The sequence below is a fragment of the Cherax quadricarinatus genome, unplaced genomic scaffold, assembly GCF_038502225.1.
Source record: "Cherax quadricarinatus isolate ZL_2023a unplaced genomic scaffold, ASM3850222v1 Contig1292, whole genome shotgun sequence".
NCBI lineage: Eukaryota > Metazoa > Arthropoda > Malacostraca > Decapoda > Parastacidae > Cherax > Cherax quadricarinatus.
In genome coordinates this window covers 1-23,164 of record NW_027196318.1, presented here as the reverse complement: position 1 = coordinate 23,164, position 23,164 = coordinate 1, and the positions used below count along the sequence as shown (strand labels likewise).

The window sequence follows — 23,164 nt, the reverse complement described above, 5'->3', positions numbered from 1 at the left end:
CAGTATTAGGTGTTACCACATGCAGTCAGTGATAGCAGTATTGGGTGTTACCACATGCAGTCAGTGATAGCAGTATTAGGTGTTACCACATGCAGTCAGTGATAGCAGTATTGGGTGTTACCACATGCAGTCAGTGATAGCAGTATTGGGTGTTACCACATGCAGTCAGTGATAGCAGTATTGGGTGTTACCACATGCAGTCAGTGATAGCAGTATTGGGTGTTACCACATGCAGTTAGTGATAGCAGTATTGGTTGTTACCACATGCAGTCAGTGATAGCAGTATTAGGTGTTACCACATGCAGTCAGTGATAGCAGTATTGGGTGTTACCACATGCAGTCAGTGATAGCAGTATTGGGTGTTACCACATGCAGTCAGTGATAGCAGTATTGGGTGTTACCACATGCAGTTAGTGATAGCAGTATTGGGTGTTACCACATGCAGTTAGTGATAGCAGTATTGGGTGTTACCACATGCAGTTAGTGATAGCAGTATTGGGTGTTACCACATGCAGTTAGTGATAGCAGTATTGGGTGTTACCACATGCAGTTAGTGATAGCAGTATTGGCTGTTACCACATGCAGTCAGTGATAGCAGTATTGGGTGTTACCACATGCAGTCAGTGATAGCAGTATTGGGTGTTACCACATGCAGTCAGTGATAGCAGTATTGGGTGTTACCACATGCAGTCAGTGATAGCAGTATTGGGTGTTACCACATGCAGTCAGTGATAGCAGTATTAGGTGTTAACACATGCAGTCAGTGATAGCACTATTGGGTGTTACCACATACAGTTAGTGATAGCAGTATTGGGTGTTACCACATGCAGTCAGTGATAGCAGTATTAGGTGTTAACACATGCAATCAGTGATAGCAGTATTGAGTGTTACCACATGCAGTTAGTGATAGCAGTATTGGGTGTTACCACATACAGTTAGTGATAGCAGTATTGGGTGTTACCACATGCAGTCAGTGATAGAAGTATTGGGTGTTACCACATGCAGTTAGTGATAGCAGTATTGGGTGTTACCACATGCTATCGACGATAGCAGTATTGGGTGTTACCATATGCAGTCAGTGATAGAAGTATTGGGTGCTACCACATGCAGTTAGAGATAAGAGAGATAAGATTTCGTTCGGATTTTTAACCCCGGAGGGTTAGCCACCCAGGATAACCCAAGAAAGTCAGTGCGTCATCGAGGACTGTCTAACTTATTTCCATTGGGGTCCTTAATCTTGTCCCCCAGGATGCGACCCACACCAGTCGACTAACACCCAGGTACCTATTTGCTGCTAGGTGAACAGGACAACAGGTGTAAGGAAATGTGTCGAAATGTTTCCACCCGCCGGGAATCGAACCCGGGCCCTCCGTGTGTGAAGCGGGAGCTTTAGCCACCAGGCCACCGGGCCACCCAAAGTTAGTGATAGCAGTATTGGGTGTTACCACATGCAGTCAGTGATGGCAGTATTAGGTGTTACCATATGCAGTTAGTGATAGCAGTATTGGGTGTTACCACATGCAGTCAGTGATAGAAGTATTGGGTGTTACCACATGCAGTCAGTGATAGCAGTATTGGGTGTTACCACATGCAGTCAGTGATAGCAGTATTGGGTGTTACCACATGCAGTTAGCGATAGCAGTATTGGGTGTTACCACATGCAGTCAGTGATAGAAGTATTGGGTGTTACCACATGCAGTCAGTGATAGAAGTATTGGGTGTTACCACATGCAGTTAGCGATAGCAGTATTGGGTGTTACCACATGCAGTCAGTGATAGCAGTATTGGGTGTTACCACATGCAGTCAGTAATGGCAGTATTGGGTGTTACCATATGCAGTCAGTGATAGCAGTATTGGGTGTTACCACATGCAGTCAGTGATAGCAGTATTGGGTGTTACCACATGCAGTTAGTGATAGCAGTATTGGGTGTTACCACATGCAGTCAGTGATGGCAGTATTGGGTGTTACCACATACAATTAGTGATAGCAGTATTGGGTGTTACCACATGCAGTCAGTGATAGCAGTATTGGGTGTTACCACATGCAGTCAGTGATAGCAGTATTGGGTGTTACCACATGCAGTCAGTGATAGAAGTATTGGGTGTTACCACATGCAGTCAGTGATAGCAGTATTGGGTGTTACCACATGCAGTCAGTGATATCAGTATTGGGTGTTACCACATGCAGTTAGTGATAGCAGTATTGGGTGTTACCACATGCAGTCAGTGATAGAAGTATTGGGTGTTACCACATGCAGTCAGTGATAGAAGTATTGGGTGTTACCACATGCAGTTAGCGATAGCAGTATTGGGTTTTACCACATGCAGTCAGTGATAGCAGTATTGGGTGTTACCACATGCAGTCAGTAATGGCAGTATTGGGTGTTACCATATGCAGTCAGTGATAGCAGTATTGGGTGTTACCACATGCAGTCAGTGATAGCAGTATTGGGTGTTACCACATGCAGTTAGTGATAGCAGTATTGGGTGTTACCACATGCAGTCAGTGATGGCAGTATTGGGTGTTACCACATACAATTAGTGATAGCAGTATTGGGTGTTACCACATGCAGTCAGTGATAGCAGTATTGGGTGTTACCACATGCAGTCAGTGATAGCAGTATTGGGTGTTACCACATGCAGTCAGTGATAGCAGTATTGGGTATTACCACACACAGTTAGTGATAGCAGTATTGGGTGTTGACACATGCAGTCAGTGATAGCAGTATCGGGTGTTACCACATTCAGTTAGTGATAGCAGTATTGGGTATTACCACACGCAGTTAGTGATAGCAGTATTGGGTGTTACCACATGCAGTCATTGATAGCAGTATTGGGTGTTACCACATGCAGTTGTACAAGAATGGTATAAAATACCGACAAGATGAAATTGAGACAAATGTGCAACATCTGGGTATCTTTATTGTAGACGTTTCGCCACCCAGGTGCTCTTCGCACCTACTGCTAGGTTGAGGGACTGATTACCTCATCTTCTGTACATAGTTCTCCTGTCTTCAAGTTATGTCCTGGAATTTGTATTGATAAAGCCACTGGATGGCGAAACGTCTACAATAAAGATACCCAGATGTTGCACATGTGTCTCAATTTCATCACATGCGGTTAGTGATAGCAGTATTGGGTGTTACCACATGCAGTCAGTGATAGCAGTATTGGGTGTTACCACATGCAGTCAGTGATAGCAGTATTGGGTGTTACCACATGCAGTTAGTGATAGCAGTATTGGGTGTTACCACATACAGTCAGTGATAGCAGTATTGGGTGTTACCACATACAGTCAGTGATAGCAGTATTGGGTGTTACCACATGCAGTTAGTGATAGCAGTATTGGGTGTTACCACATAGTCAGTGATAGCAGTATTGGGTGTTACCACATGCAGTCAGTGATAGCAGTACAGGTCCTCCATCACAAATCCGGCATCATTGGGACCTGTAATGTGCTGGATTACTGAGTTTGCCAGATTACAGAGTAGTTAGGTTAGAATACGCTTAATAAAATTAACCAACTTGACTGATGCAAAAATCGAACATTTCCGGTACTTTTTGTCATGAAAGCAATCAAAATCATGTCTATTTCTGTAATATATCTTCTGTTCTATCAAATGAGTCCAAAAAAATGCGAATACAACCATAAAAACCATACGAAAATATACTGCAAAGAGATGGCTAATAGCTGAGAAGTGAACTCCCTTATTTATCATCCGTCTTTTTTATTTTTGTTGTATGTTAAGAAGCATCTTTCCATCATACATACCAGGTTTTGTATCGGGAAGCGAGGCAAATTTTCTGCGATATAATGCATCAGTTACCGGATTTATCGGATACCGATAGCATTGCGAACCGGGGGTCCACTGTAATAAGTGTACCATGTGTGTATCTTACCTTTTATTGTTTTTAATGCCTGTTTTTATTGCTAACTTAATATAAGTTAGTGTAAACTTGTTGTCTGGCATTTATTGCCTATTTTATGTGTGCTCTGATAATAATACTTGTGGAGCTGTGTGGTAGCCGGGTGGAGGGACATTACGTTTTCTCTGTTCAGCCATCAGAGAAAATGTGTATGAATCTGCATTTGACCCAGCCACTCCCTCACTCCACTTTTGTTTACAATTTTCGGCATGAATTAGTTATTACTTCTACCTTCGTTTATGATGGCATCTAAAGGTAGTTGTTAGAAATTATTAAATTCAGTGAACAAGTTATGTCCATGTTAATAATACAGTGGACCCCCGGTATTCGATATTAATCCGTTCCTGAGAGCTCATCGAATACCGATAATATCGAAAAACGAATAAATTTTCCTCATAAGAAATAATGGAAATCAAGTTAATCCGTGCAAGACACCCAAAAGTATGAAAAAAAAAATTTTACTACATGAAATATTAAGTTTAATGCAATAGAATAATTACAATAACAATAAAATAATTGACACTTACCTTTAATGAAGATCTGGTGATGATTGATGGGATGGGAGGAGGGGAGAGGTGTTAGTGTTTAGAAGGGGAATCCCCTTCCATTAGGACTTGAGGTAGCAAGTCCTTTTCCAGGATTACTTCCCTTCTTCTTTTAATGCCACTAGGACCAGCTTGAGAGTCACTGGACCTCTGTCGCACAACAAATCTGTCCATAGAGCTCTGTACCTCCCGTTCCTTTACGATTTGTCTAAAATGGGCCACAACATTGTCATTGTAATAGCTGTTTTAGGGTGATTTTCATCCATAAAGGTTTGCACTTCAACCCACTGTGCACACATTTCCTTAATTTTTGAAGTAGGCACAATGTATTCCACAACTGGTATAGGCTTCTCAGGGTTAGCCTCAAACCCTTCAAAATCTTTCTTAATTTCTATACTAATTCTCACCCTTTTTACCACAGGGTTGGCACTAGAAGCTTTCTTGGGGCCCATGGTGACTTATTTTGCAGAAACAAGCACCAAACACAGTGATAATATGGATAATACGGAATGTACCGAATGTATCCTTAGATGCGCGCACACTGGCTGGCTTGTAAGCACTGGCACACAAGGGGCAGTTCAGGCCACATGTGGACAGGTCTCGTACAAATCGTATCGAATACCGGGTTTTCAACCGAATACCGAGGAAATTTTTTTGCGATATAATGCATCGAATACAGGATTTATCGAATACCGATGCCATCGAATACCGGGGGTCCACTGTATGGGTCTGGGCCACAGTGTAGGTAGCCGGTAGGTGTAGCCCAGGTGGGCTACACCTACTGGCTACCTACACTGACTCCCTACAAATAAATACTACTCACCTCTCTTCCTATATTAAGACTACACATATTTTAAGGTAAATAATGAGTGTACTGTATGTGTATTTTACTTCTCTGGGATGTTTTAAATATTGTATACAGTGGACCCTCGCCTAACGAACGCATCGCATAACGTTAAATTCGCCTAACAATACATTTTAATGCTAACATTTTGCCTCGGCTAACGCTAAAAAACTCGCCTAACGATATTCGTTCTCGGGTACCAATTAATATCGTTAGGTGAGGGTCCACTGTATTAAGTATGAGACGGGGAGCCAGGGCTACCTACACCTGGGCTACCTGCACCTGACTTCCTACAGATAAGTGCTATTCACCTCTCTCCCTACATTTAGATTACAAATATTTTAAGTAATGAATTTACTGTGAATGTATTTTACTTTGTGTGTTTTTAATGCCTGGTTCTATTACTAACTTAATATAATTTAGTGTAAACTTGTTGTCTGGCATTTATATGCATTTATAAATGGAAAAAAAATGGCGTTCTGCCTTCCGGCGATGTCTGCTTTCTGGCGACAGCTTGGAACCTAACCCGCCGTATAAGTGGGTCCCTACTGTATATTTATAGATGGGGTTGTAAGAGAAGTAAATGCGAGGGTCTTGGCAAGAGGCGTGGAGTTAAAAGATAAAGAATCACACATGAAGTGGGAGTTGTCACAGTTGCTCTTTGCTGATGACACTGTGCTCTTGGGAGATTCTGAAGAGAAGTTGCAGAGGTTGCTGGATGAATTTGGTAGGGTATGCAAAAGAAGAAAATTAAAAGTGAATACAGGAATGAGTAAGGTTATGAGGATAACAGAAAGATTAGGTGATGAAAGATTGGATATCAGATTGGAGGGAGAGAGTATGGAAGAGGTAAATGTATTTAGATATTTGGGAGTGAACGTGTCAGCGGATGGGTCTATGAAAGATGAGGTGAATCATAGAATTGATGAGGGGAAAAGGGTGAGTGGTGCACTTAGGAGTCTGTGGAGACAAAGAACTTTGTCCTTGGAGGCAAAGAGGGGAATGTATGAGAGTATAGTTTTACCAATGCTCTTATATGGGTGTGAAGCATGGGTGATGAATGTTGCAGCAAGGAGAAGGCTGGAGGCAGTGGAGATGTCATGTCTGAGGGCAATGTGTGGTGTGAATATAATGCAGAGAATTCGTAGTTTGGAAGTTAGGAGGAGGTGCGGGATTACAAAAACTGTTGTCCAGTGGGCTGAGGAAGGGTTGTTGAAGTGGTTCGGACATGTAGAGAGAATGGAGTGAAACAGAATGACTTCAAGAGTGTATCAGTCTGTAGTGGAAGGAAGGCGGGGTAGGGGTCGACCTAGGAAGGGTTGGAGGGAGGGGGTAAAGGAGGTTTTGTGTGCGAGGGGCTTGGCCGGGGGTATGGTTTATGCGTGTGTGTGTTTGATAGGAGTGAATGGAGACAAATGGTTTTTAATACTTAACGTGCTGTTGGAGTGTGAGCAAAGTAACATTTATGAAGGGATTCAGGGAAACCAGCAGGCCGGACTTGAGTCCTGGAGATGGGAAGTACAGTGGCTGCACTCTGAAGGAGGGGTGTTAATGTTGCAGTTTAAAAATTGTAGTGTAAAGCACCCTTCTGGCAAGACAGTGATGGAGTGAATGATGGTGAAAGTTTTTCTTTTTTCGGGCCACTTTGCCTTGGTGGGAATCGGCCAGTGTGTTAATAAAAAAAAACATGTATGTACGTACTGCATATAATTTAGTTTGACAGCACCACCACCAGATAGCAGTGTCAATCAAAACAATGGTCACCAGTGCACATGTGCTTACAGAGCTACCCTTGCGGTGCAAGGAATTCTCGTGATTTCCTTACGTTTTGTGCAGTTAATTAGCCAGATTTCTTTCTTCTGACAATGGGTCTTAAGAAAGCAAGTGCAATGGACAGTGCCGAGAAGAAAATGAGGATGATTTGCATGGAATTAATGCAAGAAATGATTAATAAGCATAAACTGGGTACAAGGGTTGAGGACTTAGTGAGTTGAGTACAAGCGTAGCTCCTCTATATGTATAATACCAAAGCAGGAGTCTATAAAGGCTATAGCACTAGCAAGGGTGTTACAGTAATTTCTAAGCAGTGGACCTCTGTCAGTGAAAAGATGGAAAAGCTGCGGTTGAGATGGTTGACGGAGAAACAGTTCACAGGAGATATGTAGTGTAGTGAGATAAACTTAAAAATTGTACATAGCAGTTCTTAAGATTATTATTATTATTATTATAATCAAGGGGGAAGTGCTAAACCCATAGGATTATACAGTGCCTGGGGGGAGAAGATATTCAGGCTTAATTTGGGGAACTGGAGCACAGATCCAATTCCCTAAATCAAGAGCCCCTCATTATCATCAAGGAACCTTCCTTTAGGGGCAGTTCTTAAGTGTGAACTCCTGACAAGATATGCCACTCTGCATTTCTTCTCCAAGGTATGTAAATGCTGTATGTACACCAGGTCTAATTCAGTTAGCCTCACAAACTCCGTTTTCTCTTATAACACCTCTGACATTTTCATAGCGAGAATGCGCGACCACTCCCGACCACAATCCTCCTCCCTCCGCCATCCATGTAATGACATATTTTATTCATTCTAGAGTGTATATCAGGTTTCTATGTTATTTATATTGTTTATTATGTCATATTAAATTAATTGCGAGAGATAAATAAGCCATAGAGTTGATATTAGGGTTATTTTGTCATGCCTCCTGAGAGAAGGAATTCGGCTAGTACGAATTAATTGCATTTCAGTTGATTTAAATGAGGAAAATTGACCCAGCATACAAACAAGTCCACGGAACGGATTAAATTCATAACCTGAGGTTCCACTGTATATGGGTAATAATTGTTGGTTTGTGTCAGTTCATAATACAATTCAAAGAAATCCAGTTTATTAGAGTCTTTGGCTATGGTACAATTCAACAAAATTCCACTGTTCATATTATCAGATTGATGGGGATTTGGCACAAATGTTGCATCTTCCTGCCAATCCCAGACTTTCTCTGGTGGTAGCTACTGAATCTGTGACTTTGGTTGTGTGATTGATGGTTGTGGTGGTTGTGGTGGGGCTAGTGGTGGTGATGGTTGTGGTGGGGCTAGTAGTGGTGATGGTTGTGGTAGGGCTAGTGGTGGTGATGGTTGTGTTGGGGCTAGTGGTGGTGATGGTTGTGGTGGTTGCCTTCGATTCTGTCAGTTGATACCCAGAAACAGCCAATAAAATCATAAAAGCCATAATACAGGATATAAACAACCACTATTTAAACCTAAAAGATGAATGATCACGTTGACCCTGATCTAAACCTCCATAATCTAACACACAATCAAAACTTATTGGAAAGTAACTGCCTTTATTACACAGCATCACAAGCCAGCACTATCCTGAACACTGCTCAAAGTCTATCTGTTCTTAACTACAACATCAGGTCCTTAAGCAAACACTATGATGACCTCCTGGCACTCCTTGAGTCACTAAAGACACACTTCTCCTGCATTATTCTTACTGAGACCTGGCTTAAGCAGGACACAATTGATATCTACCCACTACCAGGATACACAGCAATCCACAACTGCAGACCATACCAAGTTGGGGGTGGTACTGCAATCTATTACTCTAACCAACTATCTTGTATTAGCACTAATTGCTTTAAGAATGAATATGGGAAATACATTTTTGCTAATTTTACTGTAAAAAACCTCAAGACGCCTATAACAGTCAGTGCCATATACCGGATACCCCACACAAACATCCCAAACTTCAGTGAGAAACTAAAGTCACTAATAACAAACAGACAAATGAACAAGCACCACCTTCTCTTAGCTGGAGACTTCATTATCAATCTTGACTTACCAGATGATCAGACTGCAACTGATTTCATCAACTCTATGAACAACACACTTCTCATACCAACAATAACTAAACCAACCAGGCTGACTGAGAGAAGTGCAACCATAATAGACCGCATATGGACCAATATACTAGCCCCTCTTAAATCAGGGATAATCACAGACAGCACTACTGACCACTACCCAACCTTCCTCTTAACAAACATTAGTAAGCCACCACTCGAATACAACAAAGTTTCATTTAGACTCCATGACGAGGCCTGAATAAGGAATTTCACAGCAGACCTAGAGATTGTTGACTGGTCTACAGAATTCTCCAATGCCAATGGTATTGACGATTGGACAGACATTTTTCTTAACAAAATACTTAGACTATACAACAAACATTGCCCTATAAAAACTAAACAGATCACGAATAAATGGCTTGGTTGCCCATGGCTAACCAGCAGCATTCTGAAATCCATTGATAAGAAACACCAATATGAAAAGCAATATAGACAGGGCTTAATACACAAAGATATTCTTAAACAATATTCAACAGTTCTCACCAAATTAATAAAGAAAGCCAAACTGTACTACTCCAGCAGATTCACTGACCCAAGAGGAGATATAAAAAAGACCTGGAAAACACTTTCCCAGATTCTGGGGACCCACAAACTGAAAAAAAACAAGAATGTTGTTCTAACTAAACCTCATGAAACACCACTGCATCCCACTGATACAGCTAACAAGATAAACGACTTCTTCTCAAACATAGGATCTAATCTCGCCAGTAAAATCCCACGTACCAGTGCCCATGCCGGGGGACTACCTAGATGGGAATTTCCCAAATTCCTTTTATCTTGTACCAACTGATCCCAGGAAGTCACCGCGATCATAAAGTCACTTAAAAATAACTCGGGGAATCTGTCTCACATCCCACCATTATTGTACAAGCGAGCGGCCCATGTCCTTTCGCATGCTATTACATTACTTTTTAACAAGTCACTAGAAACTAGCACTTTCCCAACACTACTCAAGACAGCAAGGGTTACACCAATACATAAAGGTGGTGACCCTACAGACATAAACAACTATAGGTCAATATCAAACTTACCATTGCTATCCAAAATCTTCGAGAAGCTCATGCACAGGAGACTATATTCATTTATAACATCACAAAACATACTCGACCCCTGCCAATTTGAATTCAGGAAAAATAAAAGCACTAATGATGCAATTATAAAAATGCTAGACCTGCTTAACACAGCATTGGAAAATAAGGAATATCCGCTAGGAATTTTTATTGACCTAAGAAAAGCGTTTGGCACAGTAGACCACGGAATCCTATTCCACAAACTTGACCACTATGGTATAAGAGGCCATGCGCTTGCATATTTTAAATCCTACCTTTCTAATAGGTATCAGTATGTCACCATTAAAGACACAGCCTCATCAGTATGGCCACTTGATACTGGAGTTCCGCAGGGAAGTGCCCTTGGACCCCTGCTCTTCCTCATTTATATCAATGATCTTCCAAACATATCCCAACACCTGAAACCCATTCTCTTTGCTGATGACACGACTTATGTCATCTCCCACCCTAATCTTGCCACCCTCAACACCATTGTTAATGAGGAGCTGCTCAAAATATCGACTTGGATGACAGCCAATAAACTTACACTTAACACTGGCAAAACCTACTATATTATGTTTGGTAGCAGAGCAGGTGTTGCACAACTTAACATTAAGATTGACAACACTCTAATTGCCAGACATAATGAGGGCAAATTTTTTGGCCTATACCTCTACAACAACCTAAATTTCAGCACCCATATCCAACACACAACAAAAAAAGGATCCAAAACGGTGGGGATCCTCTCCAAGATATAATACTACGTGCCGCTAACTGCCCTTCTCACACTATACCATTCACTTATATATCCATACCTCACCTATGCTATCTGTGCTTGGGGTTCAATTGCAGCAACACACCTAAAGCCAATAATAACCCAACAAAAAGCCGCAGTAAGAATAATCACTAAATCCCATCCCTGGCAACATACCCCCCCCCCCCACTCTTCATAGATCTAAACTTACTCCCTGTTCAGAACATCCACACTTACTACTGTGCAGTCTGTATCTACAGGACCTTAAATTCCAATATTAACCTTGACCTAAAATGCTTTCTTGATAGTTGTGACAGGATCCACAGGCATAACACCAGACACAAACATCTCTATGACATTCCCCGTGTGCGACTAAACCTTTACAAAAATTCAATGTATTTCAAAGGACCTAAAATCTGGAACACCCTACCTGAAAACTCTAGAACTGCAGATACATTCATCACTTTCAATACTACGGTTAGAAAACATCTTATCTCCCTGATATACCCTGACAACTAACTACATGATAACCACCTGGTGGTTCACAATTACACTCACCCACCTACTATAAACCCAGAAATACTAATCTTAATCTTAAAATAATAAATCCTAACTAGTCATAAGTTTGCCTATGATACTCCAATATAGACACTTTGTATTGTGCCAAAACAAAAGCATTCACATTGCTAAACTCTCAAATTATGATGTAGTCACTTAGCCTTAATACCATAATCTGTAAGGATTTAATGTTAAAAATTAATCTAAGTCTGCCCGAAATGCCTAGCCATGCTACGTGTCCTAGTGGCCCCCTCTGTAATTAGTACAGTGGATCCCCGGTTAACGATCAGCTCCCAATGCGACCAATTATGTAAGTGTATTTATGTAAGTGCGTTTGTATGTGTATGTTTGGGGGTCTGAAATGGACTAATCTAATTCACAATATTCCTTATGGGAACAAATTCGGTCAGTACTGGCACCTGAACATACTTCTGGAATGAAATAATATCGTAAACCAGGGGTCCACTGTATTTTATAACATGTAAACCACACAATACCCAAAACCTGTAAACCCCACATTGTAACCCTTATAGAGAATAAACTTGAATTGAATTGAATCCAAGAATATAGAGAATAAACTTGAATTGAATCCAAGAGCACAACTCAGTCACTATTTTAAAATCAGACACAAGGTCAGAGTTTTGCTTTTCCCATCATGCACTGTGTGAGGCAAAAATTTTTTTTATACCATGCATGCTCACTGTACAGACCCATTCTCTCAGATCTAGGCCAAAATTTACTGTTCACAGCTTATCTGAGTGAGCTGAGCTCAAGACGTAGACCTATGTGATATACCCTGGCATCAATAATAGTTTACGTGATGGACAGTCAAAACAAACAAAAACAACTTTATTTCTTTCTGCAGCATACAAAATGTAGTTTACATGTAATAAATATTGTTAAGCACAAAAGAAAGCCACCAGCATGCTGTGCATTTTGGGCAGACTAATCCTAATACACTGCTTAACCCCTTGACTGTCGCAACTCCCAATCCTGAGGTGTCTCCTGGTGTCGCAAAATTTAAAAAAAAAAAAAAATTATTTTTTCTTATAAAATGATAGAGAATCTTTTCTCGATTGTAATGACACCAAAAAAAAACGAAATTTGATGGAAAACTGACGGAATTACGCTCTCACAAAGTTAGCGACCTCGGTGATATTCACAAATTGGCGATTTCGCCCACTTTGAGCCCTATCTTCGGCTAATTCCATTGTTCCAGTCGACCAAACTCATAGCTATTTCTTTAGAACTCTGTTTTTTCTATCGATTGAGTACAAGAAACTGCCCATTTACCGATTTCAACTACCCAATAACGTGGTCAGAAATTTGCAATTTGGCCAATTTCACGAAAATTAAAAAATATGACAATTTCAAAATAAGGTCCAGAATGAACAATGCAGACATTCCTGGCTCTAAAATAACATTTTATTTGTTCATCAGTCACGTCTCCAGGCCCCTTGCTTTCTATTTTGAATTTTTATTCAAACAAAAAATGGAAGATATACTGTTATGCAGACTACTGCAATATTGTAATAGTTGTACAAATAATGTCAACCCATTCATGACTATATATTAGAATGGCTAGTTGGACATTTATTGGACAATGACATCATTTGTTTACTTTTGAACATCGGCAAAAATCAAACATTTACCCTATTTTGAGCTCCATTTCCAGGTTCTTTTTATAGTAAAACCAATCAAAATCACCTCTATTTCTATAATATGTTCTCCATTCTATCAAATGAGACCAAGAAAACGAGAATACAACCATAAATACTATACAAAAATAGACCACAAATTCAGCATTTTAATTAAAAAAATCGGTCTGAGTTTTTTTTTCTCATTATGCACTGTGTGCTCCAGGATTTTTTTTATATGGTGCACACTGACCACACAGACCCATTCTCTGACATGTGGGCCTACCAGCTTTCTCCTGCTTGATTTGAAGCCGCTAGAATTTAGGAGTATATATACGTCAAACACTGTATCTTGTAAGACGTATATATACGACCAAAACAGTCAAAGGGTTAAGGACTAGACGTAGGTTACTGAGTAGGAGTATTTTATTAATGTACAGAGAGTGAGGTAGCTAAGTGAACAATTGTACAATTTTAAGTATGCATTAATACTTTAAAGTGATTCAGTGATCTTACATTAATTGGTATTTCTTAAGCAGTTTCAAAGGGTTAAGCATCTTAAGTTCACTCTTACTACTGAATTTGTTATATGTGTAGCATAATTCTGATTAGTGTATTAAACACATTTATATAACTAAGTGCATATATTTATATGTAATTTGTTTTTTCCAGTTTCTCTCACACATATAAGCAGCCAGTGACAGAGTATGAAGCTATCAGAGAGAAGGCTGCTGCTCAGAAGAGAGACATAGAGAGAGCATTAACTAAATTTGCTGCTAAAACTAGTGACACTCAGAACCTTTTCTTCACCGATGATAAAGAGTTCATGTGTTAGTTTTCTACTTATTCTGTTGATACAGTGCAGTGAAATCCCAAAATTCACAAGCTTTGTTAGTTGCATGTTTTGCTTATCCCAATTTTTACTGAAGGACTTCTTGCAAATAGCCTAAGTTAATCAGTTTTTTTCAGTGTCCGTCAGATTTAGTACTAAATGTGCTCAATGGTTTTTCCACACCTGAAACACAAAATGAGCCCAAATCATAAACAAATTCTTTAAAAAAAATATTCACAACTGAGGTTTCACATTGCTTCTAGGAATGCAATTTTGAAGTTTGACTTCTTATAAATGTAATAATATTTCTCAAAGACATCTTTATTTGGTACATGTGTGTATGCTAGGGAGCATCAAATGCCCCAAGATTCAGTAATTCAAGTGTCTCTATCTTTAAAATGTTCCATTTCCTTTCAATATTAATCCTACTAATTATTTTAACATTTTGAATTGCTTTAGATAGTCCACCTAAATCAATTCAGTTCTTACAAGAATAGATCAAGAAAATATTAACAGATAGATAGATAAATAAATACACAAGGTATGATATAGCATGTAATGAAAGTAGTTTGTTAGATAATATATTGGTGGATAAAAGGTTGATGGGTAGGCTTCAAGATGTACGTGTTTATAGAGGGGCAACTGATATGTCGGATCATTATTTAGTTGTAGCAACAGTTATAAGTAAGAGGTGGATGGGACAAGAGGAAAATGGAAACAATAAGTAAGAGGCGAAAGTGTATAAACTAAGGGAGGAAGAAGGTTGGGTGAGATACAAGAAACTATTGGCAGAAAGGTGGGCTAGTGCAAGCATGAGTAGTGGGGGAGGGGGTTGAAGAGGGTTGGAATAGTTTTAAAAATGCAGTATTAGAATGTGGGGCAGAAGTTTGTGGCTGTAGGAGGGTGGGTGCAGGAAGAAAGAGGAGTGATTGGTGGAATGATGAAGTAAAAGGTGTGATAAAAGAGGAAAAGGTAGCTTATGAGAGGTTTTTACAAAGCAGAAGTGTTATAAGAAGAGCAGAGTATATGGAGAGTAAAAGAAAGGTGAAGAGAGTGGTGAGAGACAGTAAAAGGAGAGCAGATGAGAGTGGGAGAGGCACTGTCAAGAAATTTTAATGAAAATAAGAAAAAAATTTGGAGTGAGATAAACAAGTTAAGAAAGCCTAGGGAATGAATGGATTTATCAATTAAAAACAGATTAGGGGAGTTAGTAGATGGGGAGATGGAGGTATGTATTGGGTAGATGGCGGGAATATTTTGAGGAACTTTTAAATGTTGACGAAGAAAGGGAGGCAGTAATTTCATGCACTGGCCAGGGAGGTATACCATCTTATAGAAGTGAAGAAGAGCAGGATGTGAGTGTGAGGGAGGTGTGTGAGGCATTACGTAGAATGAAAGGGGGTAAAGCAGCTGGAACTGATGGAATCATGACAGAAATGTTAAAAGCAGGGGGGGATGTAGTGTTGGAGTTGTTATTTTTTTTATTTTTTTTTTTCAACAAGTCGGTCGTCTCCCACCGAGGCAGGGTGACCCAAAAAAGAAAGAAAATCCCCAAAAAGAAAATACTTTCATCATCATTCAACACTTTCACCACACTCACACATTATCACTGCTTTTGCAGAGGTGCTCAGAATACAACAGTTTAGAAGCATATACGTATAAAGATAAACAACATATCCCTCCAAACTGCCAATATCCCAAACCCCTCCTTTAAAGTGCAGGCATTGTACTTCCCATTTCCAGGACTCAAGTCCGACTATATGAAAATAACCGGTTTCCCTGAATCCCTTCACTAAATATTACCCTGCTCACACTCCAACAGATCGTCAGGTCCCAAGTATCATTCGTCTCCATTCACTCCTATCTAACACGCTCATGCACGCTTGCTGGAAGTCCAAGCCCCTCGCCCACAAAACCTCCTTTACCCCCTCTTTCCAACCCTTTCGAGGACGACCCCTACCCCTCTTTCCTTCCCCTATAGATTTAGTATATGCTTTCCATGTCATTCTACTTTGATCCATTCTCTCTAAATGACCAAACCACCTCAACAACCCCTCTTCTGCCCTCTGACTAATGCTTTTATTAACTCCACACCTTCTCCTAATTTCCACACTCCGAATTTTCTGCATAATATTTACACCACACATTGCCCTTAGACAGGACATCTCCACTGCCTCCAACCGTCTCCTCGCTGCTGCATTTACCACCCAAGCTTCACATCCATATAAGAGTGTTGGTACTACTATACTTTCATACATTCCCTTCTTTGCCTCCATAGATAACGTTTTTTGACTCCACATATACCTCAACGCACCACTCACCTTTTTTCCCTCATCAATTCTATGATTAACCTCATCCTTCATAAATCCATCCACCGACACGTCAACTCCCAAGTATCTGAAAACATTCACTTCTTCCATACTCCTCCTCCCCAATTTGATATCCAATTTTTCTTTATCTAAATCATTTGATACCCTCATCACCTTACTCTTTTCTATGTTCACTTTCAACTTTCTACCTTTACACACATTCTCAAACTCATCCACTAACCTTTGCAATTTTTCTTTAGAATCTCCCATAAGCACAGTATCATCAGCAAAAAGTAACTTTGTCAATTCCCATTTTGAATTTGATTCCCCATAATTTAATCCCACCCCTCTCCCGAACACCCTAGCATTTACTTCTTTTACAACCCCATCTATAAATATATTAAACAACCATGGTGACATTACACATCCCTGTCTAAGACCTACTTTTACCGGGAAGTATTCTCCCTCTCTTCTACACACCCTAACCTGAGCCTCACTATCCTCATAAAAGCTCTTTACAGCATTTAGTAACTTACCACCTATTCCATATACTTGCAACATCTGCCACATTGCTCCTCTATCCACTCTATCATATGCCTTTTCTAAATCCATAAATGCAATAAAAACTTCCCTACCTTTATCTAAATACTGTTCACATATATGCTTCAATGTAAACACTTGATCTACACATCCCCTACCCACTCTGAAGCCTCCTTGCTCATCCGCAATTCTACATTCTGTCTTACCTCTAATTCTTTCAATTATAACTCTACCGTATACTTTTCCTGGTATACTCAGTAAACTTATTCCTCTATAATTTTTACAATCTCTTTTGTCCCCTTTCCCTTTATATAAAGGGACTATACATGCTCTCTGCCAATCCCTAGGTACCTTCCCCTCTTTCATACATTTATTAAACAAAAGTACCAACCACTCCAACACTATATCCCCCCCTGCTTTTAACATTTCTGTCATGATCCCATCAGTTCCAGCTGCTTTACCCCCTTTCATTCTACGTAATGCCTCACGTACCTCCACCACACTTACATTCTGCTCTTCTTCACTCCTAAAAGATGGTATACCTCCCTGGCCAGTGCATGAAATTACCACCTCCCTTTCTTCCTCAACATTTAAAAGTTCCTCAAAATATTCTCGCCATCTACCTAATACCTCCCTCTCCCCATCTACTAACTCCCCTACTCTGTTTTTAACTGACAAATCCATACTTTCCCTAGGCTTTCTTAACTTGTTTAACTCCAAAATTTTTTCTTATTTTCATTAAAATTTCTTGACAGTGCCTCTCCCACTCTTTTATCTGCTCTCCTTTTGCACTCTCTCACCACTCTCTTCACCTTTCTTTTACTCTCCATATACTCTGCTCTTCTTATAACACTTCTGCTTTGTAAAAACCTCTCGTAAGCTACCTTTTTCTCTTTTATCACACCCTTTACTTCATCATTCCACCAATCACTCCTCTTTCCTCCTGCCCCCACCCTCCTATAACCACAAACTTCTGCCCCACATTCTAATACTGCATTTTTAAAACTATTCCAACCCTCTTCAACCCCCCCACTACTCATCATTGTTGGTATTTTTGTTTAATAAATGTATGAAAGAGGGGAAGGTACCTAGGGATTGGCAGAGAGCATGTATAATTCCTTTATATAAAGGAAAGAGGGACAAAAGAGATTGTAAAAATTGTAGAGGAATAAGTTTACTGAGTATACCAAGAAAGTGTATGGTAGGGTTATTATTGAAAGAATTAGAGGCAAGACAGAATGTAGGATTGCAGACGAGCAAGGAGGTTTTAGAGTGGGTAGGGGATGTGTAGGCCAAGTGTTTACATTGAAGCATATATGTGAACAGTATTAGATAAAGATTGGGAAGTTTTCATTGCATTTATGGATTTAGAAAAGGCATATGATAGAGTGGTTAAGGGAGCTTATGGACCAACAAGTATTACACACATTTCAGAATCGTAGTGTCTGATTCATGAACAGAGACACACAGGCAGACAGAAAGACAGATAAGCAGAGACAGAGATAAACAGAGACAGAGCTAGAGAGACATACAGACAGATTATTTCAGTACCTAATATTAGTGTCAGAACAAAGATTGGCTATAAAATCACAAGAACTACAACAAATTGTAAATATCAGAACATAAAAATTATATAAATTAAAATACAGTGGACCCCTGAGTTTCGGTAGCCGCGACTTTCGTGAAATCCAACTTTCAGCAACTTTTTTCGTCAAAATATAGCCTCGCGGTTCGTGATTTGCCTCGCGATTCGTCTGTCGTACGGGACGTGTCTGTGCAGCCGGGAGTGGTTGGGCGTACACAAAGACTCAAACACAACATTCAGAGAGTCAGTGTGGCATGATTTGCGGGAGAGTGACCATCATCCCCTGGGTTCATACGATATATTTCATAATAATTCATTATTTTTTGTGCTTGTAACTGCTAAATAGGCCACCATGGGCCCAAAGAAAGCTCCTAGTGCCAGGCCTTTGGTAAAGAAGGAAAGAAACATGATAGAATTCAAGAAAAAGCTCGTAGCAAAGTATCAAAGTGGAAAAGGAAGAGAGAGGGGAGAATGTGCTTTCTTCAGTGATTCTATGATATGTATGATACTAAAGCAGCAGGTATCGATAAAGGCTATAGCGCCAGCCAGCGATAAAGTGTAGCATTACAGTGTAGCAAGTTAAGCGATAGAAAAATGATGTGAAAGTAACTCTCCAATGTTGTTGGAGGTGTATAGGGCCACTGAACATACGCTGCCCTGCTATCTTCCACCATCCTAAACCTCTGCCAGCTAACATCTCCTCCAAGGTAAGTGTAAATATTTCTTATTTATAAGTTACGTACATTGTTTCAGTGTGAATAGCGTTGGTGACTTCTGCTGCTGCCTCGTCTACCACTAATATATATGGCTTCTCTCAGTGGCCCTTATAAGCCCAACAACAACACCTCCACCACTTACTCCTCACTTACATTATGACATATTTTATTCATTCTAGAGAATATGTCATGTGTCTATGTTATTAATATTGTTTATTATGTCAGATGAATTGTGCTAGATAAATAAGCTGTAGAGATGGTATTAGTGTCATGTTGAAGCATAATAAATTTTCCTCCCTCTTGCCTCCTACCTGTCTGCCATACACTAACAAGAGTCTTCAATAAAGGTAAGTTTGATGTTAAATGTTCATTTGTCCATTTTATTAGTGCTTTATATTTATTTGCCATTCTTTTCTGTATGTAAATCTATATTTTATCTTTAACAAAAATATTTTTCTTAACCCTTTGACTGTTTTGGTCATATATATACGTCTTACAAGCCACCGTGTTTGATGTATATATACTCAAAAATTCTAGCAGCTTCAAATCAAGCAGGAGAAAGCTGGTAGCCCCACATGTGAGAGAATGGGTCTGTGTGGTCAGTGTGCACTATATAAAAAAAATCCTGCAGCACGCAGTGCATAATGAGAAAAAAAAACTCTGACTGTGTTTTTAGATTAAAATGCCGAATTTGTGGTGTATTTTCATATAGTATTTATGGTTGCATTCTTGTTTTCTTGGTCTCATTTGATAGAATGGAAAATATATTATAGAAATAAAGGTGATTTTGATTGGTTTTACTATGAAAAGAACCTTGAAATGGAGCTCAAAGTAGGGGAAATGTTTGATTTTTGCTGATGTTCAAAAGTAAACAAATGATGTCATTGTCCAATAAATGTCCAACTAGCCATTCTAATATGTAGTCATGAATGGGTTGACATTATTTATACAATTATTAGAATATTGCAGTAGTCTGCTTAACAGTAAATCTTCTATTTTTTGTTTGCATAAAAATTCAAAATAGAAAGCAAGAGTAATATCAGAGAGGCCTGGAGACATGACTGATGAACAAAGAAAATGTTATTTTAGAACCAGGAATGTCTGCATTGTTCATTCTGGACCCTATTTTGAAATTGGCATATTTTTTAAATTTTTGTGAAATTGGCCAAATTGCAAATTTCTGACCACATTATTGGGTAGTTGAAATCAGTAAATGGGCAGTTTCTTGTACTCATTTGATAGAACAAATGGAGTTCTACAGAAATAGTTATGAGTTTGGTCGACTGGAACAATGGAATTAGCCGAAAATAGGGCTTAAAGTGGGCAAAATCACCGATTCGCAAATATCGCCGAGGTTATTAACTTTGCGAGAGCGTAATTCTGTAACTTTTCCATCAAATTTCATTTTTTTTTTCTGGTGTCATTACCATCGGGAAAAGATTCTCTATCATTTCATAAGAAAAAATAATTTTTTTTTTTTTTTTTTTTTTTTTTTTTGTTTCAAAAATTTTTCGACACCAGGAGATACCTCAGGATTTGGAGTTGCTATAGTCAAGGGGTTAATACTTTTGGGTGTCTGAAATGGATTAATTGGATTTCCATTATTTCTTATGGGTAAAATGGTTTTGCCATTCGTGAATCTCGCCATTCAGCAGACACTCTGGAACGGATTAATCATGAAACTCGGGGGTCCACTGTAAAAACGAGAAAAAAAGGTATATCGGCAACACTTCTGTAAGTGGCAAGACTCCATGTTGCCATCAAGTGAGCATCCAGTGCCAACTTCACAGTCTTATATCTTGGCAAGTACTAACCCTAAAATTTTTTTAGTCTTATTACACACGGAAAATTGTCTTCTTTAATTATTTTTTTTTTTTTCAAAATATTCAGAGCCCTGGCAATGAAAACGTAGATCTACGTTTGGACAGTTTAATCCGTAAACGGTTCAAACATATATATACGTTTTTTCAACATTTGAAAGTACTATGTAAAAAAAGTAGATCTTTTCTTTTCTTTTTTTTTACATTTGAAAATGTGTAAAAAAGCTTCGATTTACTTTTTTTTTTTTTTGTTATATTTGAAAATATGTCAAAAAAACGTGGATCTACTTTTGGAGCACTACACATGTGAATGTAGATCTGCTTGGACCATTTACGGGTTAAGGGTTAATAATGGCACCAAAGTGCAAAAATAGTGATGGTGACAGTTCTTCAGAGCCTAAGAGAAGTCTTGAAGTGGTTCCCATCAGTGAAACAGTACTAATTCTCAACTTATTGTGTTTAATTTATCAATTAAACTTTATCATAGATATGTTTGTAAAGGTAGTAGGTTGGTAGACAGCAACCACCCAGGGAGGTACTACCGTCCTGCCAAGTGAGTGTAAAACGAAAGCCTGTGATTGTTTTACATGATGGTAGGATTGCTGATGTCTTTTGTCTGTCTCATAAATATGCAAGTTTACAGGTATGTCTTGCTACTTCTACTTACACTTAGGTCACACTACACATACATGTACACATTTATATATACACACTCTTCTGAGTTTTCTTTGATTTTATCTTAATAGTTCTTGGTCTTATTACTTTTCCTTTTATATCCATGGGGAAGTGGAATAAGAATCTTTCCTCCGTAAGCCATGCGTGTTGTAAAAGTCAACTAAAATGCCGGGAACAATGGGCTAGTAACCCCTTTTCCTGTAAAGATTACTAAAAATAATAAGAAGAAGAAAATTGTCAAAGTGGGAAGTCTGAATGTGCGTGGATGTTGTGCAGATGATAAGAAAGAGATGATTGTGGATGTTATGAATGAGAAGAAGCTGGATGTCCTGGCTTTAAGTGAAACAAAGCTGAAGGGGGTGGGAGAGTTTCAGTGGAGAGGAATAAATGGTATTAGGTCAGGGGTTTCAAATAGAGTTAGAGCTAAAGAAGGAGTAGCAATAATGTTGAAGGATAAGTTATGGCAGGAAAAGAGGAACTATAAATGTATTAATTCAAGGATTATGTGGAGTAAAATAAAGATTGGATGTGAAAAGTGGGTTATAATAAGCGTGTATGCACCTGGAGAAGAGAGAAGTGTAGAGGAGAGAGAGAGATTTTGGGAAATGTTGAGTGAATGTGTGGGGAGTTTTGAATCAAGTGTGAGAGTAATGGTGGTTGGGGATTTCAATGCTAAAGTGGGTAAAAATGTTATGGAGGGAGTAGTAGGTAAATTTGGGGTGCCAGGGGTAAATGTAAATGGGGAGCCTTTAATTGAGCTATGTGTAGAAAGAGATTTGGTAATAAGTAATACATATTTTATGAAAAAGAGGATAAATAAATATACAAGGTATGATGTAGCACGTCATGAAAGTAGTTTATTAGATTATGTATTGGTGGATTAAAGGTTGATGGATAGGCTCCAGGATGTACATGTTTATAGAGGGGCAACTGATATATCGGATCATTATTTAGTTGTAGCTACAGTTAGAGTAAGAGGTAGATGGGAAAAGACAAAGGTGGCAACAACAAGTAAGAGGGAGGTGAAAGTGTATAAACTAAGGGAGGAGGAAGTTCGGGTGAGATATAAGCGACTATTGGCAGAAAGGTGGGCTAGTGCAAAGATGAGTAGTGGGGGGGTTGAAGAGGGTTGGAATAGTTTTAAAAATGCAGTATTAGAATGTGGGGCAGAAGTTTGTGGTTATAGGAGGGTGGGGGCAGGAGGAAAGAGGAGTGATTGGTGGAATGATGAAGTAAAGGGTGTGATAAAAGAGAAAAAGGTAGCTTATGAGAGGTTTTTACAAAGCAGAAGTGTTATAAGAAGAGCAGAGTATATGGAGAGTAAAAGAAAGGTAAAGAGAGTGGTGAGAGAGTGCAAAAGGAGAGCAGATGATAGAGTGGGAGAGGCACTGTCAAGAAATTTTAATGAAAATAAGAAAAAATTTTGGAGTTAAACAAGTTAAGAAAGCCTAGGGAAAGTATGGATTT

At 39.2% G+C, this 23,164-nt stretch overlaps 1 protein-coding gene across 1 annotated transcript in view; it reads left to right on the top strand.

Annotated features, from left to right (window-relative positions):
• Positions 1–14,112, top strand: part of LOC128684108 (transcription initiation factor TFIID subunit 8) — a 72,547-nt gene extending 58,435 nt beyond the window's left edge. The window contains exon 3 of the mRNA XM_070080938.1: positions 13,893–14,112. Coding sequence (XP_069937039.1) covers positions 13,893–14,055 — 163 coding nt within the window. The 3' untranslated portion in view covers positions 14,056–14,112. The remainder of the gene's footprint in view (positions 1–13,892) is intronic.
• Positions 14,113–23,164: the final 9,052 nt, after the last annotated feature.